This window comes from Neolamprologus multifasciatus, chromosome 1, assembly GCF_963576455.1.
Source record: "Neolamprologus multifasciatus chromosome 1, fNeoMul1.2, whole genome shotgun sequence".
Taxonomy (NCBI): Eukaryota; Metazoa; Chordata; class Actinopteri; order Cichliformes; family Cichlidae; genus Neolamprologus; species Neolamprologus multifasciatus.
The window spans coordinates 39,255,319-39,276,496 of record NC_140439.1 but is presented as its reverse complement, the minus strand read 5'-3'; the positions used below and the strand labels follow the sequence as shown (position 1 = coordinate 39,276,496).

The 21,178-nt window shown below is 47.2% G+C and overlaps 3 protein-coding genes across 5 annotated transcripts in view; 2 read left to right on the top strand and 1 right to left on the bottom strand.

Moving 5' to 3' along the window:
• LOC146526305 (plakophilin-3-like) overlaps positions 1-9,858 on the top strand; it is a 24,508-nt gene extending 14,650 nt beyond the window's left edge. For 2 of the 3 annotated variants that reach the window (XM_085160526.1, XM_085160511.1), the window contains 9 exons: positions 1-39; positions 117-276; positions 1,276-1,384; positions 2,248-2,412; positions 3,997-4,167; positions 4,249-4,402; positions 4,528-4,723; positions 4,968-5,055; positions 8,790-9,858. The exon at positions 1-39 is cut by the window's left edge and continues 166 nt beyond it. In XM_085160526.1, coding sequence (XP_085016652.1) covers positions 1-39; positions 117-276; positions 1,276-1,384; positions 2,248-2,412; positions 3,997-4,167; positions 4,249-4,402; positions 4,528-4,723; positions 4,968-5,055; positions 8,790-8,831 — 1,124 coding nt within the window. In that variant the 3' untranslated portion in view covers positions 8,832-9,858. The remainder of the gene's footprint in view (positions 40-116; positions 277-1,275; positions 1,385-2,247; positions 2,413-3,996; positions 4,168-4,248; positions 4,403-4,527; positions 4,724-4,967; positions 5,056-8,789) is intronic. The other variant, XM_085160520.1, reaches the window with a different exon arrangement.
• Positions 9,859-9,942: 84 nt separating this feature from the next.
• LOC146526304 (pleckstrin homology domain-containing family F member 2-like) lies at positions 9,943-16,284 on the top strand. The gene is made up of 3 exons (XM_085160801.1): positions 9,943-10,095; positions 14,219-14,654; positions 14,878-16,284. The coding sequence occupies exons 2-3, from the start codon at positions 14,273-14,275 to the stop codon at positions 15,447-15,449; spliced, it is 954 nt and encodes a 317-aa protein (XP_085016927.1). The 5' UTR covers positions 9,943-10,095; positions 14,219-14,272; the 3' UTR covers positions 15,450-16,284.
• A 2,423-nt stretch (positions 16,285-18,707) lies between these two features.
• plekhf1 (pleckstrin homology domain containing, family F (with FYVE domain) member 1) lies at positions 18,708-20,302 on the bottom strand. The gene is made up of 2 exons (XM_085160824.1): positions 19,784-20,302; positions 18,708-19,554 (listed from the first exon to the last, which is right to left on the bottom strand). Exons 1-2 carry the CDS (start codon positions 20,109-20,111, stop codon positions 18,983-18,985), a joined length of 900 nt encoding a protein of 299 aa, XP_085016950.1. The 5' UTR covers positions 20,112-20,302; the 3' UTR covers positions 18,708-18,982.
• Between the last annotated feature and the right edge of the window lie 876 nt (positions 20,303-21,178).

Here is a 21,178-nt window from a genome sequence, read left to right as displayed (position 1 = left end):
TGAACGAACCCGACGAGGAGCTGCGAAAGACCATCACAGGTGGGAACCCTCTGCTCTGCACTAGTGAGAGATGTTAGCGACGTGAAGTCTCACAAACTCACTGTGGCCGTCCGCAGGCGTCCTGTGGAATCTGTCCTCCAGAGATAACCTGAAGGAGAAGCTGTCCCGGGAGGCGTTACCTGTGCTGACACAGAAAGTTCTGATTCCTCTGTGCAGGAGCGTCCCGCTAAGTCCATCAGAGAGAGACATCTTTAACAGCACCACCGGCTGCCTCAGGTACCGTCAGTCAGTGATGGGCTGCTCTGTGCATTCAGGCTTTAAAAACAATCATCTGATGGAGACTAGAAAAGAAGCTCAACATGTCCAGGATACCTTTTATTTATCTGGCTTCTCTTCATTTACCATCATCAGCTGATTATCAGCTTTATAAATCAGTACACAGGTGTTACAGGTACTGTGCTGCAGTGGTTTGTATCATATCTATCTAATAGACTCCAGTTTGTGCATGTAAATGGAGAGTCCTCTTCACACACTGAGGTTAATTATGGAGTTCCACAGGGTTCAGTGCTAGGACCAATTCTGTTTACATTATACATGCTTCCCTTAGGCAGCATCATCAGAAGACACAGCATACATTTACACATTTTCAGACCTTTGTGCGATGTGCACTCTGAGGCTTTTCCAGGAACTGATTGGTCAATAATAAAAGGTTTAGTGTGTGGTGATCTCTCATCTGGAACATAATCTGCTCTGATATAAGATGTGAACCACAGGCTTTGACCTGGTGTTACCTTAATAACCACAAACCCTGCTGCAGAGCTCAGGCGAGCCAGGATTTGGGCCGTCTCAGCAGACGTCTCAGAGACGCTCTTTCACTCAGAGTGAAGAGATCAGCAACAGCAAAGAAGGTGGAAGACGCTTCACTGGAGGGAGAAAGCTGCTTCTTTCATCCTTTTAGTACAAAGTCTGCAAACCTTTCACAGGTTCCACTCAGACTGGACGGTTTTGTGCACATAGAAATTAAAGTAAATGTAGATAATGCTTCAAAATAACTGCCTAGAGCTGTTTAATGACAGTGACACTGGATTTTAACCTCAATTAGGCTCTGATGCGTCATTTCAAGGAAATAAAACATGAACTGAATGGATGTTTATTTAAAGTAACGTCTCATAATGCAGTCTCACAGAGCAGCAGCTGCTGTTTCATTGTAGTAATGTTTGATGTAAGTGAAGGATTTGGTCGGGTTGAATGTCTCCGTCTGTGTTGCTCCGACAGGAACCTGAGCTCCGTGAACGAGAGAACGAGGCAGAAGATGAGAGAAATGCCCGGCCTCGTGGACTCTCTGGTGACCTACATCCAGCAGGAAGAACAGGGCGACGAGAAGGTGAGCCACAGAGGCGCGTGGATAATGACGTCTGAGCGCAGGCGCTTTAAAACGTCTGGAGCCGTGAGCACAAACCACAGACGGGGTTTGTCATTTACAGCAGAACAGTAACCGGCTCACTGAGGTTAACCTGGATCATCATCGAGATCATCTGCTCGTCTTCATCGTGTTTGCTGCTGCGTTAGTGTCAGGCTGATTTTACTCTCAGCTCTTAGTTTCACCCACTAAAGTGACGAGTGGGTCTGGTGCAGTCTGGACTGGTGTTTGTCAGGAAGTCGCTGACTCACCGCCGTCCCACTCAACGGATTTCCCAAAGTCTCCTCGGGGGGGTTGTGCTGGAATGTGTCACTAAATGAATAAAACTGAAGACATTTCCTGCATGTCTTTGTTCTATTTTTATTGTGGCCAGTATTCCAGTTATTCCTCTGAGATCATCTCTGTGCTGTTGTTAAAAAGTGGAAAGATGTAAAACTGCAGCAGTGCATCATAAAGAAAGCTGGGAGAAAGAAAACAGCTGGATACTAAAAATAGATTTCATCTGTCCTCGGGTCAGAGCGGGGGCGGGAGCGACTGAAATGGGATATCGTGATGTGCGAGCTTAAAGGACGAGGGCGACGGAATCCTCAGTCATTCCCAGTTTTCCATGGTGGCCGACTCTCCACATTGTTAATGGTGCAGTGGTTTGGGTCGCGTGTGAAAAGGGTTCAGACTTCTTTCTGTGTGGATGCAGATGTTCGCTGTAATGTGCTTTTAATGTCTGAAGCTCATCAGAGTCGGCACGGTGACTAAGACTCGCTGAGCCCGTTTGTTTCGGTCGCTCTTTTAACTGATATCCATTCTTTATTTCCTGTCTGCGTGTTCAGGGTTTGGAGAACTCCCTGTGCGTGATGAGAAATCTGTCCTATCAGCTGTACTCGGAGCTTCCCCCCTCAGTCCAGCTCCGCCTCGAGGGCCCGACGAGAGCTTCTGCCAACAGAGAGATCGAGACCATCGGCTGCTTCACTCTGTACAGCAAGAAGAACGTGGAGGTACGAGCAGGAGGAGAGCGTGCTGGTGTTATCCACCCGTGTGGTGCTCTGTGGCTGGATCCCCATCACCTCCACCGCCTCCATCACCTCCAAAAACCTTCTGCTTCTGCACATTAGAGTAGCTACGGTCTGATAGATTTCATAGTAATGTGTTTGTTTAAAATCTAACTTAAATGTGAAACTGGAAAACTAAGCAGCAGACAGACGTAAGCAGTTTAATCACACGAGCGCCTGAAAGATAAATTCATAACAATCTTTGTTTTTATTGAAAGACTCAACTTGATTCTCACAGTTTAACAATTTAGTACGAAGTCTGCAAACAAGTGCTATTGTAACTCATGAAAGTAGTTTAGTTTAATTTTATTTTTGTTTAGTCTGGTTTAGTTTCTTTTGGTTTAGTTTAGTTTAGTTTAGCTTGGTTTAGTTTAGCTTGGTTTAACTTAGCTTGGCTTAGCTTGGTTTAGCTTGGTTTAGTTTAGCTTGGTTTAGCTTAGCTTGGTTTGGCTTAGTCTGGTTTAGTTTAGTTTAGTTTAGCTTGGTTTAATTAGCTTGGTTTAATTAGCTTGGTTTAGCTTAGTCTGGTTTAGTTTAGTTTAGCTTGGTTTAATTAGCTTGGTTTAGCTTAGTCTGGTTTAGTTTCTTTTGGTTTAGTTTAGTTTAGCTTAGCTTAGCTTGGTTTAGTTTGGTTTAGTTTAGCTTGGTTTAATTAGCTTGGTTTAGCTTAGCTTGGTTTAGCTTGGTTTAGCTTAGTCTGGTTTAGCTTGGTTTAGCTTAGCTTGGTTTAGCTTAGTCTGGTTTAGTTTCTTTTGGTTTAGCTTAGTTTAGTTTAGCTTAGCTTGGTTTAGTTTGGTTTAGCTTAGCTTGGTTTAGTTTAGTCTGGTTTAGTTTCTTTTGGTTTAGCTTAGTTTAGCTTAGCTTGGTTTGGTTTAGTTTGGTTTGGTTTAGCTTGGTTTAGCTTAGTCTGGTTTAGTTTCTTTTGGTTTAGCTTAGTTTAGTTTAGCTTAGTTTGGTTTAGCTTAGCTTGGTTTAGCTTAGTCTGGTTTAGTTTCTTTTGGTTTAATTAGCTTGGTTTAGCTTAGCTTGGTTTAGCTTGGTTTAGTTTAGCTTGGTTTAGCTTAGTCTGGTTTAGTTTCTTTTGGTTTAGCTTAGCTTAGCTTAGCTTAGCTTGGTTTGGTTTAGTTTAGTTTAGTTTAGTTTAGTTTAGCTTAGCTTGGTTTAGTTTCTTTTGGTTTAGCTTAGTTTAGTTTAGCTTAGCTTGGTTTAGTTTGGTTTAGCTTAGCTTGGTTTAGCTTAGTCTGGTTTAGTTTCTTTTTGTTTAGCTTAGCTTAGTTTAGCTTAGCTTGGTTTAGCTTGGTTTAGTTTAGTTTGGTTTAGCTTAGTTTGGTTTAGTTTCTTTTGGTTTAGTTTAGTTTAGCTTAGCTTAGTTTGGTTTGGTTTGGTTTGGTTTAGTTTTACGTTGAGTTTACACTCAGCAGATTTTCTTCAATTATGAATTATTTGAATAAATCAACTTTGTTTTATATATTTTTGCTACTTTTGACCCCAAATTCTGTATTTGTACTTGATTTCTCTCTTCGTCCGCAGCAGAATCACCAGAACCTGCCCACCCTGTCTCAGCCTAAAGGGTCCGAGTGGCTGTGGCACCCGAAGGTGGTGGGGCTCTACAAGCTCATCCTGCAGAACAGCGACTACAGTACCTGCAGCCGCGAGGCCGCCATCGGAGCCCTGCAGAACATCACCGCGGGAGATGCCAGGGTAACGCCTCGTCCCGATCGTCAGCTTTAATGCAAGGTGCGGTCTCTGCAGGCTCACGTGACCTTTGCTCCTCTCTGTTAGTGGGCGTCCGTGCTGAGCATGGTGATTATAGAGAAGGAGCGGATGCTTCCCATCCTCCTGGACCGGCTGGACACCAACAGCGACACGGAGCTCAGGCCTCTGAGCGGCCTGCTGAGGAATCTGACCCGGCACGCCACCGACAAACAGCACATGGGTAAGAGCCCTGCTGGGACAGGTGCAGCTCTGCTTTCAAGGGTGTCAGTGCATCCGCCTTTTTCCCAAGGTCCAGGTCCGCTCCACAGTCTTTCTTATTCACGTCCTTCTTCTGTGTCGTGGCAGCTAAGAACATGGTGGGGCTTCTGGTGTCCAAGCTTCCCGCAGACGGCCTGCAGAAAACGCCATCCAGCGACGTGGTGGTCAACCTCTGCGGAGCCCTCAACCACCTGGTCACCTGCAGCTCCTCGGCAGCCCGTGACGTCTGTCACTTCAACGGCATCCCCAAACTGGTGGGCATCAAGACGTCCCACGACAGCAGGTACGTGTAGTCGCGCTGATGTCGCCGGCTCTGCCGCCGTTTCTCTTCAGACTCGTCATGTTTCCGCTGAAACAAAGCTGTGACCCCTCTGCGACCTTTGTGTCCTGTTTAGGACTTCACACGTCTGTTATAACCTCTCCTTCACACTGCGGGACATGTTTGTGATGAAGTCCCTGCTGCTCTGGTATTTCCGCCTCATTAGTCCTCCTGTCCTCTCTCGCTCTCTGCTGTCCTGCACTTTTAGCTCCGGGAGTCAGAAAGCTGCCCGAGCAGCCTCGACCGTCCTCTGCAACATGTTCCAGTACAAGAAGCTGCACAGAGACTACAGACTGGTGAGTTCATGTGTAATCTTCACACGCTTCATCCAGAACTCTCTCTGATGATTCACCCGCTAATTATTTCCAGCAGCGGGGAGTCGATTTCATCACAGTAGATGTTTTTCTGAAAGTGAGCTTGAGGATATAAATCACCTGCTGTTATCATCTTATCTTGTTAATCATTTGACCTCCTCACTGCGTACGACGGTAGCTCCTGTGACAAATCAGAAGGCAGTGGTTTGAGGGTGGAGTCAAGGAGACCATCTCTGAATCGAGGAGGGGGCCTAAGGGTAGATCTGTCACCATCTTACATGCTGTGATTGCAGCCGTTCCCCAACTCTCTGTGAATGCGACTCATGGCCACTGATCGGTGGTCAATTTGTATTTTAATGGTCATGACCTCATCGCCATTGTTTGAGTCATTGTGTAAATGTGCTGTTTATAAGGTTGGAAACCTGCAGTCAGCTGACGTTTCTCCCACTGCAAACATCCAGAATCAACCTGTTTGGATTTCCTTACCTGGAGGATTGAGCGATGATGCAGACATCAAGCGTGCACCGCTTACGAGTGTGACAATAACGCATCATGTGTGTGCGAGGACGCTGCATGGGGACGGCGAGCCGCCGTGCCAAAAACAAAGCAGCACCACATTCACCAGATTTCTCTCTGCGTCGTCATCCTCAAAGGCTGAAGCAGCAGAGCGAGGGCGAACAGGACGGGTCTCAAACGTGTCGTCGAGGTGAAGACGGAGGCGGCGTGCTTGTGCTCACTTTGGGAGCCTTTGTTACATTTTTGGTTGCAGCCATGTTTAAGTCAAAGAGCCTGAACCCGTCCTGCTCTTTTATTTCCTGCAGCCTGAGAAGCTGTGGCTGTCATTGTGCTGCGTTTGTTTGCACCAGATGGTTTTCTCGTCTGCATCTGTCTGCATCTGCTTTTTATCTCACTTGACCTCCACTTCCCGTAACTCCTCTTCCTCGCTGCCTCCCTCCTCTGTTCTGCCCCCGAGCCTGGCCCTCATTAGTCCGTGGACGTGCTTATCTGGAAGTTCTGCAAAAGCAAATATTTTCTCTGAAGTAAGCAGCAGTCAGACTGGAGACTTGCTAAACTCCGTCTCTGCGGCTCCCCGTTTGTCTAAAAGTGTGTTTCGCTTTAAACCGTCAGCAGAAGTGAAAGAAGGCGTGAACAGCAGAGTCAAAGGATCCAGGGCTGCCGTCCGTAGCGGGGAAAGACTCGTTCGAGCAGCTGCTCGCGCTGTCCTCGTGCACGTGTGTTTAAAACCACTGAAAATGAAATTAAACTTAATGATCGGGCTGGCAGGGCTCACTCTGCCCAGAACACCACATGATGATGATGATGATGATGAAAAGCTAAATGCGAGTCTGTCTGTAGCCCCCCCTCCTTCTGTGGAGGCATTAGCAGACCCCCCGCCCCCTCCTGCTGTGAGAATCCTTTCCTCGTGTCCGCTGAGCTGCAGCAGGAATGTGGAGAATCTGGCTCAGACGTTTTGGGTTCGCCGCTGTGTCTCTGCTGAGGTGAACTTGGCGATCCTCCTCCCGTAAACCCGCCCAGCACAAACAAACCCAGGCCCTTATCTCCCTGCACTTTCACACAGACCCAGTTGTGCAGATAACACATCTGGAACACAGCTGTGCAGAAACAAAATGACAGGATGAATATTTCTGGTTTACAGATGGTGAAACTTTTTCTCTGCAAACTGTCGACAAACAGCTTTGTTAGGTAACGCTGAGTGTGGCGGCTTTTATAGCCCAGACTCTGTTTATTGTGCAACTTCTCTGAGTTTATGTTGCTGCGCTGTGGAAACGGCTCCGAGCGCCTGATGGAGGCTGACAGATAGATGGGCTCCTTCATTCTTCTGAGCCTGCAGCAGGCGACCAGGAGACGATGCAGAGCAACCTGGAGCACAGCTAAAGTTCAGTGACACACACAGACACACACAGGGACACACACAGACACACACAGACACACACAGGGACACACACAGGGACACACACAGGGACACACAGGGACACACACAGGGACACACACAGGGACACACACAGGGACACACACAGACACTTTAGTTTATGACAGAAAATCTAAACTTGCAGTCCTTCAAAAGTACTCCGTGCACGGCTGCGTGGCATTCCTGCAGCTGCTGGAGCCGATGTCCACATCAGGATAACGCTCAAAATTCCTGATAGATCCCAGAGCCTTCAGAAGCTGCTCCTCTCCACATCGCTCATAATACTGCTGCTGTGGGCTGACGTTTGTAGGTCTGTGAGTTCTGAGGTCCGAGGGACATTTCACCCTCACACAGCGAGGCGTCGTGTGGGCGTCCGTCTGTGTGCGACGCAGGAACCCGCCTGCACGGCGCTGCAGCAGTGGAGCGACGGCCTGTGGAGTGAGCTACAGGCTGTAATTCCACTGAGCTGTTCATCTGTTAACGATTCACGGTTGCAGCCTAAACGATCTCTGCTCATCGTTGCTGAAACCAAATCTTTCATCAACCTTTGATGATTTTTAAGCTGCACTGCAGGATCTTATCGCTGTATCGGCTCAGTGTTAGTCGTACTCTACTCTGGACCTGCTGCTTATTCTTCATTTCCTCTAAAAGCTCCTGCAGTACTCGCGTGTCCTGCTCACTGAAGTACTTTAAGTATTTGTACTCGTACGCGGTAAAAAAAGAGGAATTCATGCTGTAAACTGTGGGTGTGTCTCTGTTGCAACATCAGCTGTGTTGGGTGGGTCGGTGTGGGCACGTAGTCGCCCACTAGAGGGCAGAGCAGGACTGAGTTTTACCCTCCAAAGATTCTTTTAATCACAGTTTTCTTCATCAAACATAAATCATTTTGTTTTAGCACAAATTACAGAGTCAGTTTATTATTACTGTTATCCTCTGAGACACTGAGCTTTTATTGGAGCAGCTCAAACCACTGCTGTGCAGGGATGTGCTTTCTGAGGGTTCTCTTCAGAATAAAAGACTTCAGCAGGGATCAAGCCGTCACTGAGAAAACATCAGGCTAAAAACAAAAGTCCAGACTTGAGAGAAACAGTCGGTGCTCACAGAAGACGCCTGCAGAGACAGGAAGCAAAGATTTCAGAGGCTTGGAGAGAAAACCAATAACTTCACTGAGCCGATGTAGTGACATCACTGCACACCAGGAAGCACGAGACTAAAACACAGACTGGAGTATGCTGAGGAAGATCCTGCAGACCAGGAGCGCCCTTTGGTCAGAGACGCTGCGTAGGTTCAAAGAAAGGAGGGCGAGGCTGCGCCCCAAACACCAGCATCACCGCCAACACGACCCAACGCTGCTGCTCCTCCAAAAACCAAAGTGAGCTTCACTGATCAGCCTGCAGAGAGTCGAATCCCGCTGATAATCCGTGGATGTGAAGACAAGCGGTGCCAGCCCGCTCACTCCAGCCGGTCGCAGCAGATGGCCCCGCCCCTCCCCGAGGCTGGTCGCCAAAGTGCTGCTCATAGGGGGTCATATGATTGTTGGGTTTTTCTCTGTATGTATTATTGTAGGGTCGACCTTACAGTATCAAGCGCCTTGAGGCGACTGTTGCTGTGTAAATAAAAGTGAGCTGAGTGTGAAACAAACACATGCAGGCTGGTGTCCAGCAGGGGGCAGCGGGTGAAATCATGTAAACAGTAAAACTGGGACGTTTCTTGTGTTACGAACGATGATGACGGTCGAGTCGCTCTGTGGGACACTGGGTGAGTTTCTGTTTGTGTCTTTTTTCAGAAAGGATTCAGCAAACGAGACTTCGCAGACGGATCCTTCTAGGCTCAGCGTTCGACCTCGGGACCAAGACAAAGTTGACCGAACCCGTTATGTGACTGCGACCGACTTCCAGGAGGGCGATGGTGACCCGGAGCCGTGCAAACACACGTGGCGTTTGGCAGCTGTGCGTTCGCTCAGCCGCAGAGAGTCTGACGGGAAGCTCGCGTGTTTTCCGACACGGACACACGTCAGAGTCCGACTCCTTGGACGTGTTCGCGTTACGTGCGGTGCTCGTAGAGTTTAGCTTTGGTTGCCGATGCCTTCACTTACCGTTGTAAATATTGATGCACATGTGTGCCTTTTAGGGTGTGTTCACATCAAACATGAAGGGTTCACCTCATGTGACTGCAGTCACCGTGGAAACCGGAGCATCGGCGTCCACGTGGCGCTGGAGGAGAGTCCCGGCTCTGCAGTTCCTGCTGGAGGATTTTGGCTCGTGAAGGCAGATTCGCCCCCATTTGTATCGCCCAGCATGAAGTTTGTATGTAATCAGACTCCACGTTTGTTGTGAACACACCGTTGAAGACCTGCAGGTCACCACTCACTCATTACTTTTTTAATCCAAAGGTCAGAGGTCAGACTCTAACGACGTCTCACAGGTGCGTTCTGGCAGGTGAGCGGCGACCTGGGGCGTGCTTAGAGGTTAAAGGATGATTCGGTTTAGTTTAGCCTGACTTGTTTCCGTGGGCGACGGCTGTTGGGATGATTTTGTTGGAAAGCTGCGAGCAGATCTCGCGCCGCGAGCAGATCTCGCGCGGTTTGCTCACCGATTTCTGCAACTTCTGCTCTTCACAGCAGAGGTGTGAGTTGAGTTAAAGGGAAGCTCAGAGAGTCGAAATGTTTGATGATCTCGTGTGTAGGAACATTAACGATAACTGTTAATAAAAGGTAATAAAAGTGAAGTGAATACTTTAACTCCTGTATCTGAAATGAAGATTAACACGATTGCTGATTGGTTGGTTTGTAAACCGTCAACGAACAAATGTGTGGATGTTTCTAAACTGTCAATAAATACTGTGCATTAACAGAAGGTCTTTGGATGCTTCTTATTGGCCGTGTTAGAAGCTGCAAACATTGTTTTTGAGGAGGTGTGGCCAGAGAACGCTGCCTCGCCTCATTCCCGCCGTGAGAAACATCTGCGATTGTGTTTCCCCAGCAGGTCATGTATGAACCTCCAGCACAGCAGCGTGGGAGCTGTCCACTCTGAGACCACCCACAGTGGAATAAGAGATGGAAACATTATGCTGCTAAAGTCACAGTGACTCATGTAAGTGTGCTCCACATCAGTCACAGAGGGCATGTTTATGTGTCGTTTCCTGACACCACCCACAGGTGGTGCTGTTTACTGCGTCTCAGCCCTGCTGCTTCACTACGTGCAGCTGATATAAAGTGATTATTAGCATTAGCAAACATAACCAATCTCACCTACAGAAGCATTTTCACGCATGACGCGGCGTGGGTTTCACCCCTGCGCCCTCGAGCTCGCCCACAGCGAATGAACAAAGAACAAAACTGTTTCAGGATGTGAACACTTTTCTCCTGAAAACCTTCAACGTGTTTTTGGTTGAAGGGCTTGTTGTCATAGTTGTGTTTAGGGCAGGACGTCCTTCACCTGTGAGTCACAGCCTGTTTACAGTTTACGGGAGGATCAGACACTGACACAGCAGAACGGCTCCACCAATAGGAGCGTTTAGACGTCCGTCCACCTGCAGAGGCTCACGCAGGCCGAGTGTTTGTTCTGAGACGTCGTGGCCTCGGTCGCACAGCAGAGAAATAAATCACCAGCTGGGAGCCGTTATTGTAAATGCCACCTGTTGAAATCATGTTTGCACACGGCATTGCTCCACTTTCCAAAGAATCAGGTAGAAACTTCATCAGCCTGTTGGTGCAACATCCCTGCAGGATTGCTTCAAAGGCGCGACTGCATCCAGCAGTGATCTGCACGTCGCTCGGTGCAGCTGCAAAGCTTCACCGAGCCTCTGTTCCTGCTGTCAGCCTCTCTGCAGCTTCTCAGCCTCAGACATCAGGACTCAGCAGCCGGTTTCAATCAGAAAGTTCTCCCAGAAATAAAAACACAGACTGACATTAGGAGGCGAATAAACAGTGGCTCACATCCAATTTGGCAGTGAATCAGCTGTATATATGACCCCTCATTAGTACGAGAACTTTGAGGATTGATAAATGGTCTGTAGCGCTTTACACACATTCACACACTGGTGATGGCAGCTACATTGTAGCCACAGCCACCCTGGGGCGCACTGACAGAGGCGAGGCTGCCGGACACTGGCGCCACCGGGCCCTCTGACCACCACCAGCAGGCAACGGGTGAAGTGTCTTGCCCAAGGACATAACACCCAACTGTCGGAGCCGGGGCTCGAACCGGCAACCTTCCGATTACAAGACGAACGCCCAACTCTTGAGCCACGATCGCCGCCATTATTATCACAGGACTCTGGATCATATAGTTTTATTTACGCCCTGAGGAGGAACCGCCCCGTCAAGCGTTGCAGCTCCGTCGAGCCATCATGTAGTTACAGATTTATCAGGACGTCAGGTCACACATAGGTCACATGAGAAATGTCTGTTTTTCACAATTATCCACATAAAGAAAAACATCCATACATGTGTAAATGAAACAAACTTTATGTTTCGAGGACAGCCCGGCCAATCAGCTGCTTCCTGCAGTCGTGCTGACAGATTTCTTTACTGCGGAGAAATGTTGGAAACTTGTCTTGTTCTGACACTCAGGAATCAGACGTGTGGTGAAACTGTCACTGACAGCACGCCGCTTTCACTTCAGATCACAGTGGGCTGACCCGCGGCGCTTTACGCTCTTCCACGCGCCTTTCTTCCTGTCCCTGCCTTTCAGAATAAAAGGCTTTCTGTAGAAAAGTAGAATTTTGTTGACAGAAGTTTACTGATGATGGTCGTCAGTAAAAGTGTTGCTGCTGCCGCCTGCAGCGTCTCATAAATATATACGACTGCAAATATGCTCGTTCCAGAGAAAGAAAGCGACGCTGCGATGAAGGAAAAGCTCGTTTTTCTCTGGAACAAAGTTACACGTTTGATTTCCTTTCTGTTGAAATCTTCTTTGGGAAAGAAGAAGTGAAGGAGCGTGAAAGCTGCTGACCACATGTTTGTAAAACTGTTGCATCGTCGTTTCCTTCTTGATTATCAGAAATCTCAGTGCTTATTATACGTGCTCGTGTTTTCAGCCGCTGTTCACCTTTGGTGCTGCGCAGCAATAACACTGAGCTCATGTGTAAACGTTTACAGCACAGGCGTAACTGCTATAAAAACTATATTCATGTAAACTTTATAAGCTGAGGTTGAATATCCGTCATTTCCTGTTTTAAAGTTGTCCACGGCGGTAAACCCACTCCTGCTACCGTTGATGGCGTGTTGCCATGTCATCCGTTTCCCACATGTAGGAATTATTTTTATTTGTTTGTAACATCATCGTCTGCATCTGTACAGCTGTGCAGAGCAGGGGGGGCTGCGTGCAGCAGACAAATGAACTGAATCGTTACTTGATTACTTGGCGGACAGTTTTGGTCCCCGGGCCTTATGTTTGACACCCCTGGCTCCCAGTTTGGCCCAGTTTAACGTGTGAAAGGTTTAATTGGTTTCAATAAAGCACAGTTAGACTGTCGAGTAAATCTGCAGCTCATTCTTCCTCCTGGTTCCTTCCAGCTTTGCAGCGTTTAGTCATCCAGCTGTTCCAGAAACAGACAAACCGGTTTGTGGGTTCGATCGCAGCCGCAGCTCCGACTTTACCGCTCATCAGACTCACGAACTATTTTTATTTCTCACGACAAAGTCTCAGGGGAATACCCGTTTGTAACAAAGATCTATTCACATGGGGAGGATCAGTGCAAGTGTGACTCTGCAGGAGGTCAGAGTTCATGTTATGTGTGCGGCTGTTTTAGTGTTTCTGGATTTTTACAAACTGTAGTTTTAACCACATGTCAGAGGCTGGATGCTCTTAGTTTCAGTAAAGCCTTATTAAACACAACTGTATTTGATAAATTCACCTACAAATACTTACAGGGAGACAGTGGAATCAATCAGATTACTATAGAAACTGATCTTGATATTGTAAGTAGAGATGGACGATCCGATATCACGTGTCGGTATCGGCCAATATCCAAATTTATGATATCGGTATTGGACATAAAAAAGTGGTATCGTGCCATCTCTAATTGTAAGTACACTGAAGGAGTCTGTAAGTCATTTTAAATAATGTTGTTTTTTAATTTCATGGAAAATCAATATTTCCCATCTTACGTTGTATTTTTGGATTATGGGGATTATAACTTTTTACATATTTTTCATTATTATTTTACATCGTTCGTTATGTTTTATGATGATGTTCCTTAATTCAAATGTTTTATTTCACCGATCTAAATGTGATAAATAAAAAATTCTACATTTATGTATTTGTAGGTAAATAAAAAAACACTATAATTCAGTTTCACTGCAGCTGTGTTATAAAGTTTTACAATTTTGTTGCACAAATGTTGCAGAAACGCATCTTTTCACTGCTTACAGATCAAATTCAGAGCTATTAAAACATTCACACTCAGGCTGTGCTGAGGCTCGCCTCTTCAGACGGTCGAGTTTCTCACTGAACTCAGAGACGTTTCATTTTCCTGAAAACGGCTGATAAATGTCAGCTGTGCCATGAAGCTGGGAACTGTGGACAACAGCTCAGCTCAGTTATATTCAGTTTGATTAATATTGTGCCAAATGACACCTCGAGGGCATTTAGGTTATAAGGTCGAGTCCTACACTCGTACAGAGAGGACCGGGCAGCCGTCTGAGGAAGGCCGGGAGGTCAGACTGGATAGTTTCACTGGAACCATTAAAGTAGGTTATTGGCACAAACTGGTCTTTCCTTCAGATGTGCCCGGGTTCAGAAAAGTCCCCAGAGTGGATGTTACGCAGCTTTCAGCCCACAGACAGCGCCTGGAGCTGTTTTGGTAAACGCCGCTGTTCCGCATCTTTGTCGCTTTGTTTAACCGGTTTAACAACGAGTTCGGTGAAAAACCGAACACGGAAATGTCCGGGAATAACCTGATGGAGCGATAGCAGGTTTCACCCAAATATTAAACGAGCATATTAGAAACTCTGTGTGTGTGTGGTTGAATGAGGGCCCACGCAGGCATCACTCTGTTCGCCGTGTTGGCGCTCTCCATGTCTCTGTGGGTCTGAGCTATGAAGCTGCCGACAGCAGCACGTCCTCACTTTGTTCAGACAAACCTCAGAGCTGCAGCCTTTAAACTGTGTTTACACGTTACTGCAGTGATCACAGCACTTTTACAAACACATCTGCGATCAGTCACACTCACTTCCTCTTCTACAAATTCTTGTTTTTCTCCAAATTCAAGTGAAGCTCCGCCCCCTTTGCTTCTTACACAAGTCTTGTTGTGGAAAGCCCCGTGATGTCACCAGCGCGTTCAAAAGCAGCCTCTGGGCTCCTGACCTCATCAGAAACACGAGAAGCCCTTCGAGCTCACACCTACAGAGGCGTGGAGCTGCCGGCACGAGCGCTCCGACTGCTGGATTTAACGGCGACTGCTGACATGGATCAACTGTCTGATCAGGAGAACTGGGACCGGGTCCAGGCTGTGGCCACCTCCTTCGGGCCAGCGGGGAAGTTCTTGGTTCAGTCAGGTCGGGTTCTGGTCGGAGAGGGCAAGCTTTTAAAGCAGAGCCGCAAAAAGCGGCAGGCCAAAGCCTTCTTCCTCTTCAACGACGTGCTGGTGTACGGCAGCATCGTCCTGAACGGCCGCTGGCACAAAAAGCTCAAGGTCATCCCTCTAGGTGAGCGACGATCCTCCTCTGCACATCGCTGAATGCAGCTGTGTGAAAAGCAGACGGCGTGGTGGGCAGAGACAGGTAGATGCTGCAGGTGGAGCAGGAGGTGCTGCACCGCCTGCAGTCTGTCTCTGACCGCTGCAGCAGCTGCAGGAAACACTTTTCTTTTCCTTCAAAGCGTGCACACCTTTGTTTCCCGCACTAACGTGCCCTTCTTCTTCTTCTTCAGAGGACATCCTGCTGGAGGACCTGGAGGACGGCGTCAGGATGAAGAACCAGTGGCTGATCCGCACGCCCAGGAAGTCTTTCTACGTTTCCGCCGCCTCCTGCGAGGAGAAGCGAGCCTGGATCGAGCACATCGAGGAGTGCAGGGGCAGAGTGACGCAGGCCGGTGACCGCAGGCTGGACTTTGCCAACACCTGGATCCCAGACCAGGCCTCCGCCGTCTGCATGCGCTGCTCCAGCAAGTTCACCAGGACCCACCGCCGACACCACTGCAGGAAATGCGGCTTCCTGGTGTGCGGCCCGTGCTCCAGGAAGCGAGCGCTCATCGCACACATCGACTCCACTAAGCAGCTGAGAGTCTGTAAAACGTGTTACTTGAGTCTGGGGGTCGAGCTCCCCGAGCTGACCCGTCAGAGGTGGGACAGCGGCGGGAAGTCGGACGAAGACGAGCTGGAATGCTACAGCGAGGAAGAGGAGGCGGAGCACAGCCTGGAGGAGGAGGACCCCGGCAGGTGGATGGACTCCTTTTCCCCTTACATCTACATCAATCCAGAGCACATCAGGCCCCGAACATAGAGCCACGCAGAGGCTCGGCGCCGGACTCTTTGTGTCACACGTGGACTCAGTGCTGCGCCGCTGCGTGTGACACGCTCTGCACATGCTCTATTTATGACGCCATGTTTATGTTTCATGGAACATCTGCTGCTCTTCTCTTTGTGCACAAACACTACTGTGAAGCTGTTCTCGTCTCTGCGCCAGCACTCGAGGCATCGTCGCTCTGACCTGCTGCGTTTCCCTCAGCCGTCCAGTGTGTGTGTGTGTGTGTGTGCGTGTGTGTGTGTGTGAGAACATGTAACCACTGAAATAACAACGAACAATAAAGAATTCAATAAGAGAATCTTTGTCTGTGGTTTTCTCTCAGGATGGTTAAACGACTCTGAAATACTTGAAGACGTTTGAACTTGACACTTATTCTCGTCCCAATCAGCACATTTACACACGACTTCCTGTCAGTCAAACTCTCCCTGTGCCACAGATTGATCTATACAAACATCTATAGACAGATGGGATTATTCATGAGAATATTATTTTGTATCTCCAGGTTGATCATTTGACCCTAAACCATGAAAACATCCTTTGACTTCAGTTCAGTTTTATTCATTCAGCGCCGAATCACAACAACAGTCGCCTCAGCGTGCTTCATGTGCTGAGGTAACAACCCGACAATCATATGTAGTGATGTTCGATTCGTGAACGAATCGTTCAATACTCGAGAATCACTTTACTGACTCGTGAATCATGATTCCCAAGCCCAACTGACTCACTGACTCATCCCTGTTGCTGTTAGCAAACTAATTCCATTAGTAGAAATATATCTAGCTTATAATTAAAATTGTGGGGGGGGGGGGGGGGGGGGGGAACAACAGACAGTTTCTTAACAAAAGCATTTCTGCTCTGAACTGGAAGAAAAAACCCTGAGTAGAAGCTCACATCAAGAAAATAGCTCCTCGGTTCACAATAGCATCGCTCTGCTAACATGCTAACAGCTAACATGCTAACAGCTAACATGCTAACAGCACATTTGAGCTACTCACCCCCTCCCTCCTGACTCGCAGCTTCTTCACCAATGTTAAGGTGCATTACCGCCCCCTGGCTCACAGCTCAGTGGACATTTAGATGAGAAAATATATATTTGACACATTTAAGGAAAATACTAATAAAATACAAATAAACAAAATAAATGTTTATTAAGCAATTTTGATAGGAAATTGCTTAATTTTAGAGATGTTTTTGCTCTTTTTTGCTCTATAAAATAGTTGTTTTTTTAGAATCACTCATCTTAGCAGTGGGATTTACATGAAAAGAGAAACAAATTAAGTTTGAGTAAAAATGTACATTTTTTGCACTTTCTGGTCAACTGACTCAGTGAATCAAATGACTCAAAAAACCCGATTCACTTTGGTGAGTGACTCATTAAAACTCGATTCAGTAAAAAGAATCAAATTTACCATCACTAATCATATGAGCGACAGTGGGAAGGGAAAACTCCCTCTTAACAGGAAGAACCAGGCTCAGGGAGGGGCGGGGCCATCTGTTAGATTTAATGCTAACTTTGCCTGAAACCATGCAGGTAAGATAAAAGCAACACAAACCAGTGAAGAGTGAAGGTCCTGCAGGTAATGTGAGCCCTCGGCAGTCAGCTGTTTGTATTGTAGGTGAAAGGTTGTTGTCGTTATTCACAGTCGATTGGTTTGGTGGTTTCACCGAGTCGGCAGTTCCTCTTAACATCCTGGTATTTCCCTGAAATCTCATCGACTTTGAGATCTACTGAAATAAACAAAACCTTTGATTATGGTCGTGCCTGCAAACATGTTTTCTACAAAGCAAACGCCAGCGGCGTGCATGGGCAGCACTGTAGAAAACTGTTGCTCAACCGGTTTTTCATGACGAGCATTAGGAGCTCAGGTACAGGTGGACCCACCTCTGGGTAAAACGACTGCACCGCCTAAAGTATGGGCGCCATTTCCCCCTCCCTCTTCCCCCTCTGCTCACTGCGCTGTAACAAAGCTGCTACACTAAACTTCAAAAAAGTCTCTTTGACCATGGAGCTGTTTGTTTGTTTGTTTTCACCCTTTTTCCTCCATAAAACGTGTGAAGCATCGTCCGAACTTTTATTATCTGCTGCGTCCAAAACTACAAACTCTACAATAAACTCTGTGACTGCAGCTGTGATCACTGTGCAATTAAATCGACTTTCAGTGTGTTTTATCTGAAATTATATTATTTAGATTTTGTTATGTCCTTAAATTAGTGTGTAATTATATTTACCTACATATATATAAAAGTGTGTAAACTGGAAAAGGGAAACAAGTGAGGTTTATACAGGAAACTAAAAGTAATTATATCGTAAGTAACTCTAGATACTGCTTGAGTAATTCTAAGTTACTTTGTAACTATGCTGTCCCTGTCAGGGTGTGGGCCATATTAATCCTGCATTTTTATATCTTTATTTATTGATTCATTGTTACATCTTTAATTGTTTATGTTGATGTGAATGAACAACACAATGTGATAAGGACTGTTCTCCCTTATCAGCTTACAGGGAAACTATAAACACGTCATTGTCAAACTCGTTTCTTTCATAATCACCGTTCAAACTTTCAGGAAGAGCGTCTCCGTTCAGCTAAACTACCTGGAAGCTCGACAAGGTTGAACTTATAATGCGGCCATTGTTGTGAAAAAGTACAGCTTATGATGTAAGACGGGGAAATATTGTTTTTCCACAAAGTACTTTAAATACTTGTAGGTAAATATAAGTACACTGTAATCATAAACCCCATTAAACCCTGACTCAGGGGACACATAATTAATACCTAATGTTGGGAAGCTTATCTTTGAACCGGAAGTTTGCCGGTTCGATGGTTGTTGAGTTTCCCTGCATGATTGTTGGGTTGTTACCTCAGCACATGAAGCACGCTGAGGCGACTGTTGTTGTGATTCGGCGCTGAATGAATAAAACTGAACTGAAGTCAAAGGATGTTTTCATGGTTTAGGGTCAAATGATCAACCTGGAGATACAAAATAATATTCTCATGAATAATCCCATCTGTCTATAGATGTTTGTATAGATCAATCTGTGGCACAGGGAGAGTTTGACTGACAGGAAGTCGTGTGTAAATGTGCTGATTGGGACGAGAATAAGTGTCAAGTTCAAACGTCTTCAAGTATTTCAGAGTCGTTTAACCATCCTGAGAGAAAACCACAGACAAAGATTCTCTTATTGAATTCTTTATTGTTCGTTGTTATTTCAGTGGTTACATGTTCTCACACACACACACACACACACACACACACACACACACACACACACACACACTGGACGGCTGAGGGAAACGCAGCAGGTCAGAGCGACGATGCCTCGAGTGCTGGCGCAGAGACGAGAACAGCTTCACAGTAGTGTTTGTGCACAAAGAGAAGAGCAGCAGATGTTCCATGAAACATAAACATGGCGTCATAAATAGAGCATGTGCAGAGCGTGTCACACGCAGCGGCGCAGCACTGAGTCCACGTGTGACACAAAGAGTCCGGCGCCGAGCCTCTGCGTGGCTCTATGTTCGGGGCCTGATGTGCTCTGGATTGATGTAGATGTAAGGGGAAAAGGAGTCCATCCACCTGCCGGGGTCCTCCTCCTCCAGGCTGTGCTCCGCCTCCTCTTCCTCGCTGTAGCATTCCAGCTCGTCTTCGTCCGACTTCCCGCCGCTGTCCCACCTCTGACGGGTCGGCTCGGGGAGCTCGACCCCCAGACTCAAGTAACACGTTTTACAGACTCTCAGCTGCTTAGTGGAGTCGATGTGTGCGATGAGCGCTCGCTTCCTGGAGCACGGGCCGCACACCAGGAAGCCGCATTTCCTGCAGTGGTGTCGGCGGTGGGTCCTGGTGAACTTGCTGGAGCAGCGCATGCAGACGGCGGAGGCCTGGTCTGGGATCCAGGTGTTGGCAAAGTCCAGCCTGCGGTCACCGGCCTGCGTCACTCTGCCCCTGCACTCCTCGATGTGCTCGATCCAGGCTCGCTTCTCCTCGCAGGAGGCGGCAGAAACGTAGAAAGACTTCCTGGGCGTGCGGATCAGCCACTGGTTCTTCATCCTGACGCCGTCCTCCAGGTCCTCCAGCAGGATGTCCTCTGAAGAAGAAGAAGAAGAAGAAGGGCACGTTAGTGCGGGAAACAAAGGTGTGCACGCTTTGAAGGAAAAGAAAAGTGTTTCCTGCAGCTGCTGCAGCGGTCAGAGACAGACTGCAGGCGGTGCAGCACCTCCTGCTCCACCTGCAGCATCTACCTGTCTCTGCCCGCCACGCCGTCTGCTTTTCACACAGCTGCATTCAGCGATGTGCAGAGGAGGATCGTCGCTCACCTAGAGGGATGACCTTGAGCTTTTTGTGCCAGCGGCCGTTCAGGACGATGCTGCCGTACACCAGCACGTCGTTGAAGAGGAAGAAGGCTTTGGCCTGCCGCTTTTTGCGGCTCTGCTTTACCAGCTTGCCCTCTCCGACCAGAACCCGACCTGACTGAACCAAGAACTTCCCCGCTGGCCCGAAGGAGGTGGCCACAGCCTGGACCCGGTCCCAGTTCTCCTGATCAGACAGTTGATCCATGTCAGCAGTCGCGTTAAATCCAGCAGTCGGAGCGCTCGTGCCGGCAGCTCCACGCCTCTGTAGGTGTGAGCTCGAAGGGCTTCTCATGTTTCTGATGAGGTCAGGAGCCCAGAGGCTGCTTTTGAACGCGCTGGTGACATCACGGGGCTTTCCACAACAAGACTTGTGTAAGAAGCAAAGGGGGCGGAGCTTCACTTGAATTTGGAGAAAAACAAGAATTTGTACAAGAGGAAGTGAGTGTGACTGATCGCAGATGTGTTTGTAAAAGTGCTGCGATCACTGCAGTAACGTGTAAATGATATTTACGTTTAATATTATGCTATTAGCAAAATAGCATTTTGCTAGAGAACATTTTTTTCTGCACTATCCGGTCATTAAGTCTGACGTCACTAGCCGTGTCTGGGCCTAAACTCCGCTGCAGGTCCATATATCAAACATCACTGTGGCATTACTGAGAGTCAAAACTGTCTAAAGTCTTTCATCTTTAATAAAATGATCAGCGTTCTGCTCTACCAGGTGTAACAATTGAGTTTAACATCCAGGCATCCATGAAAACTGAATTTATGACATTTAACGGAGTTAGAAGTTAGCAGGAAGTTAGCTCGCTAGCTTCATCTAAATACAATATAGCATGTCCTGACTGCGGGGTTTTGGAAACAAATTAAAACGTACAGCTCTGTTATCACTTCCAACATAAATGAAGACAGAAAACTAAACAGCAGTGACGTTTGTAGGGTTACTGAAGTTTGGCTAGCTGCTATATAATGATGTGCTACGTGACCGCTAGCGACACAGCTATGTTAGCATAATATAAAGAAGCTAACTTTTTTCCCACTCGATAAAAGTTAACGTGAGTGTTCTCGGTGGTCAGGAACAAATGTAATCGCATGGCAGGATGCTGTAAAAGGACCAAACTTCAGCAGGAGAACAACTGAGATAATCCATCCACAATACGAGGTTAGTCATTAATATACTGCTGCATGGGCTGGGCTGTAGTTACATGCTAAGGTTTTAAAAACTGAGCTTAAATAAATGATTAGCGGTAATAAAAGCCGAGGGAGGTCAACAGTGATCACTGACTGTTTTAGGAGCTTTTTGAGATTAAATAGAAGAAAATACAAAACATTAAACATGTTAACAACACAAAAGCATAT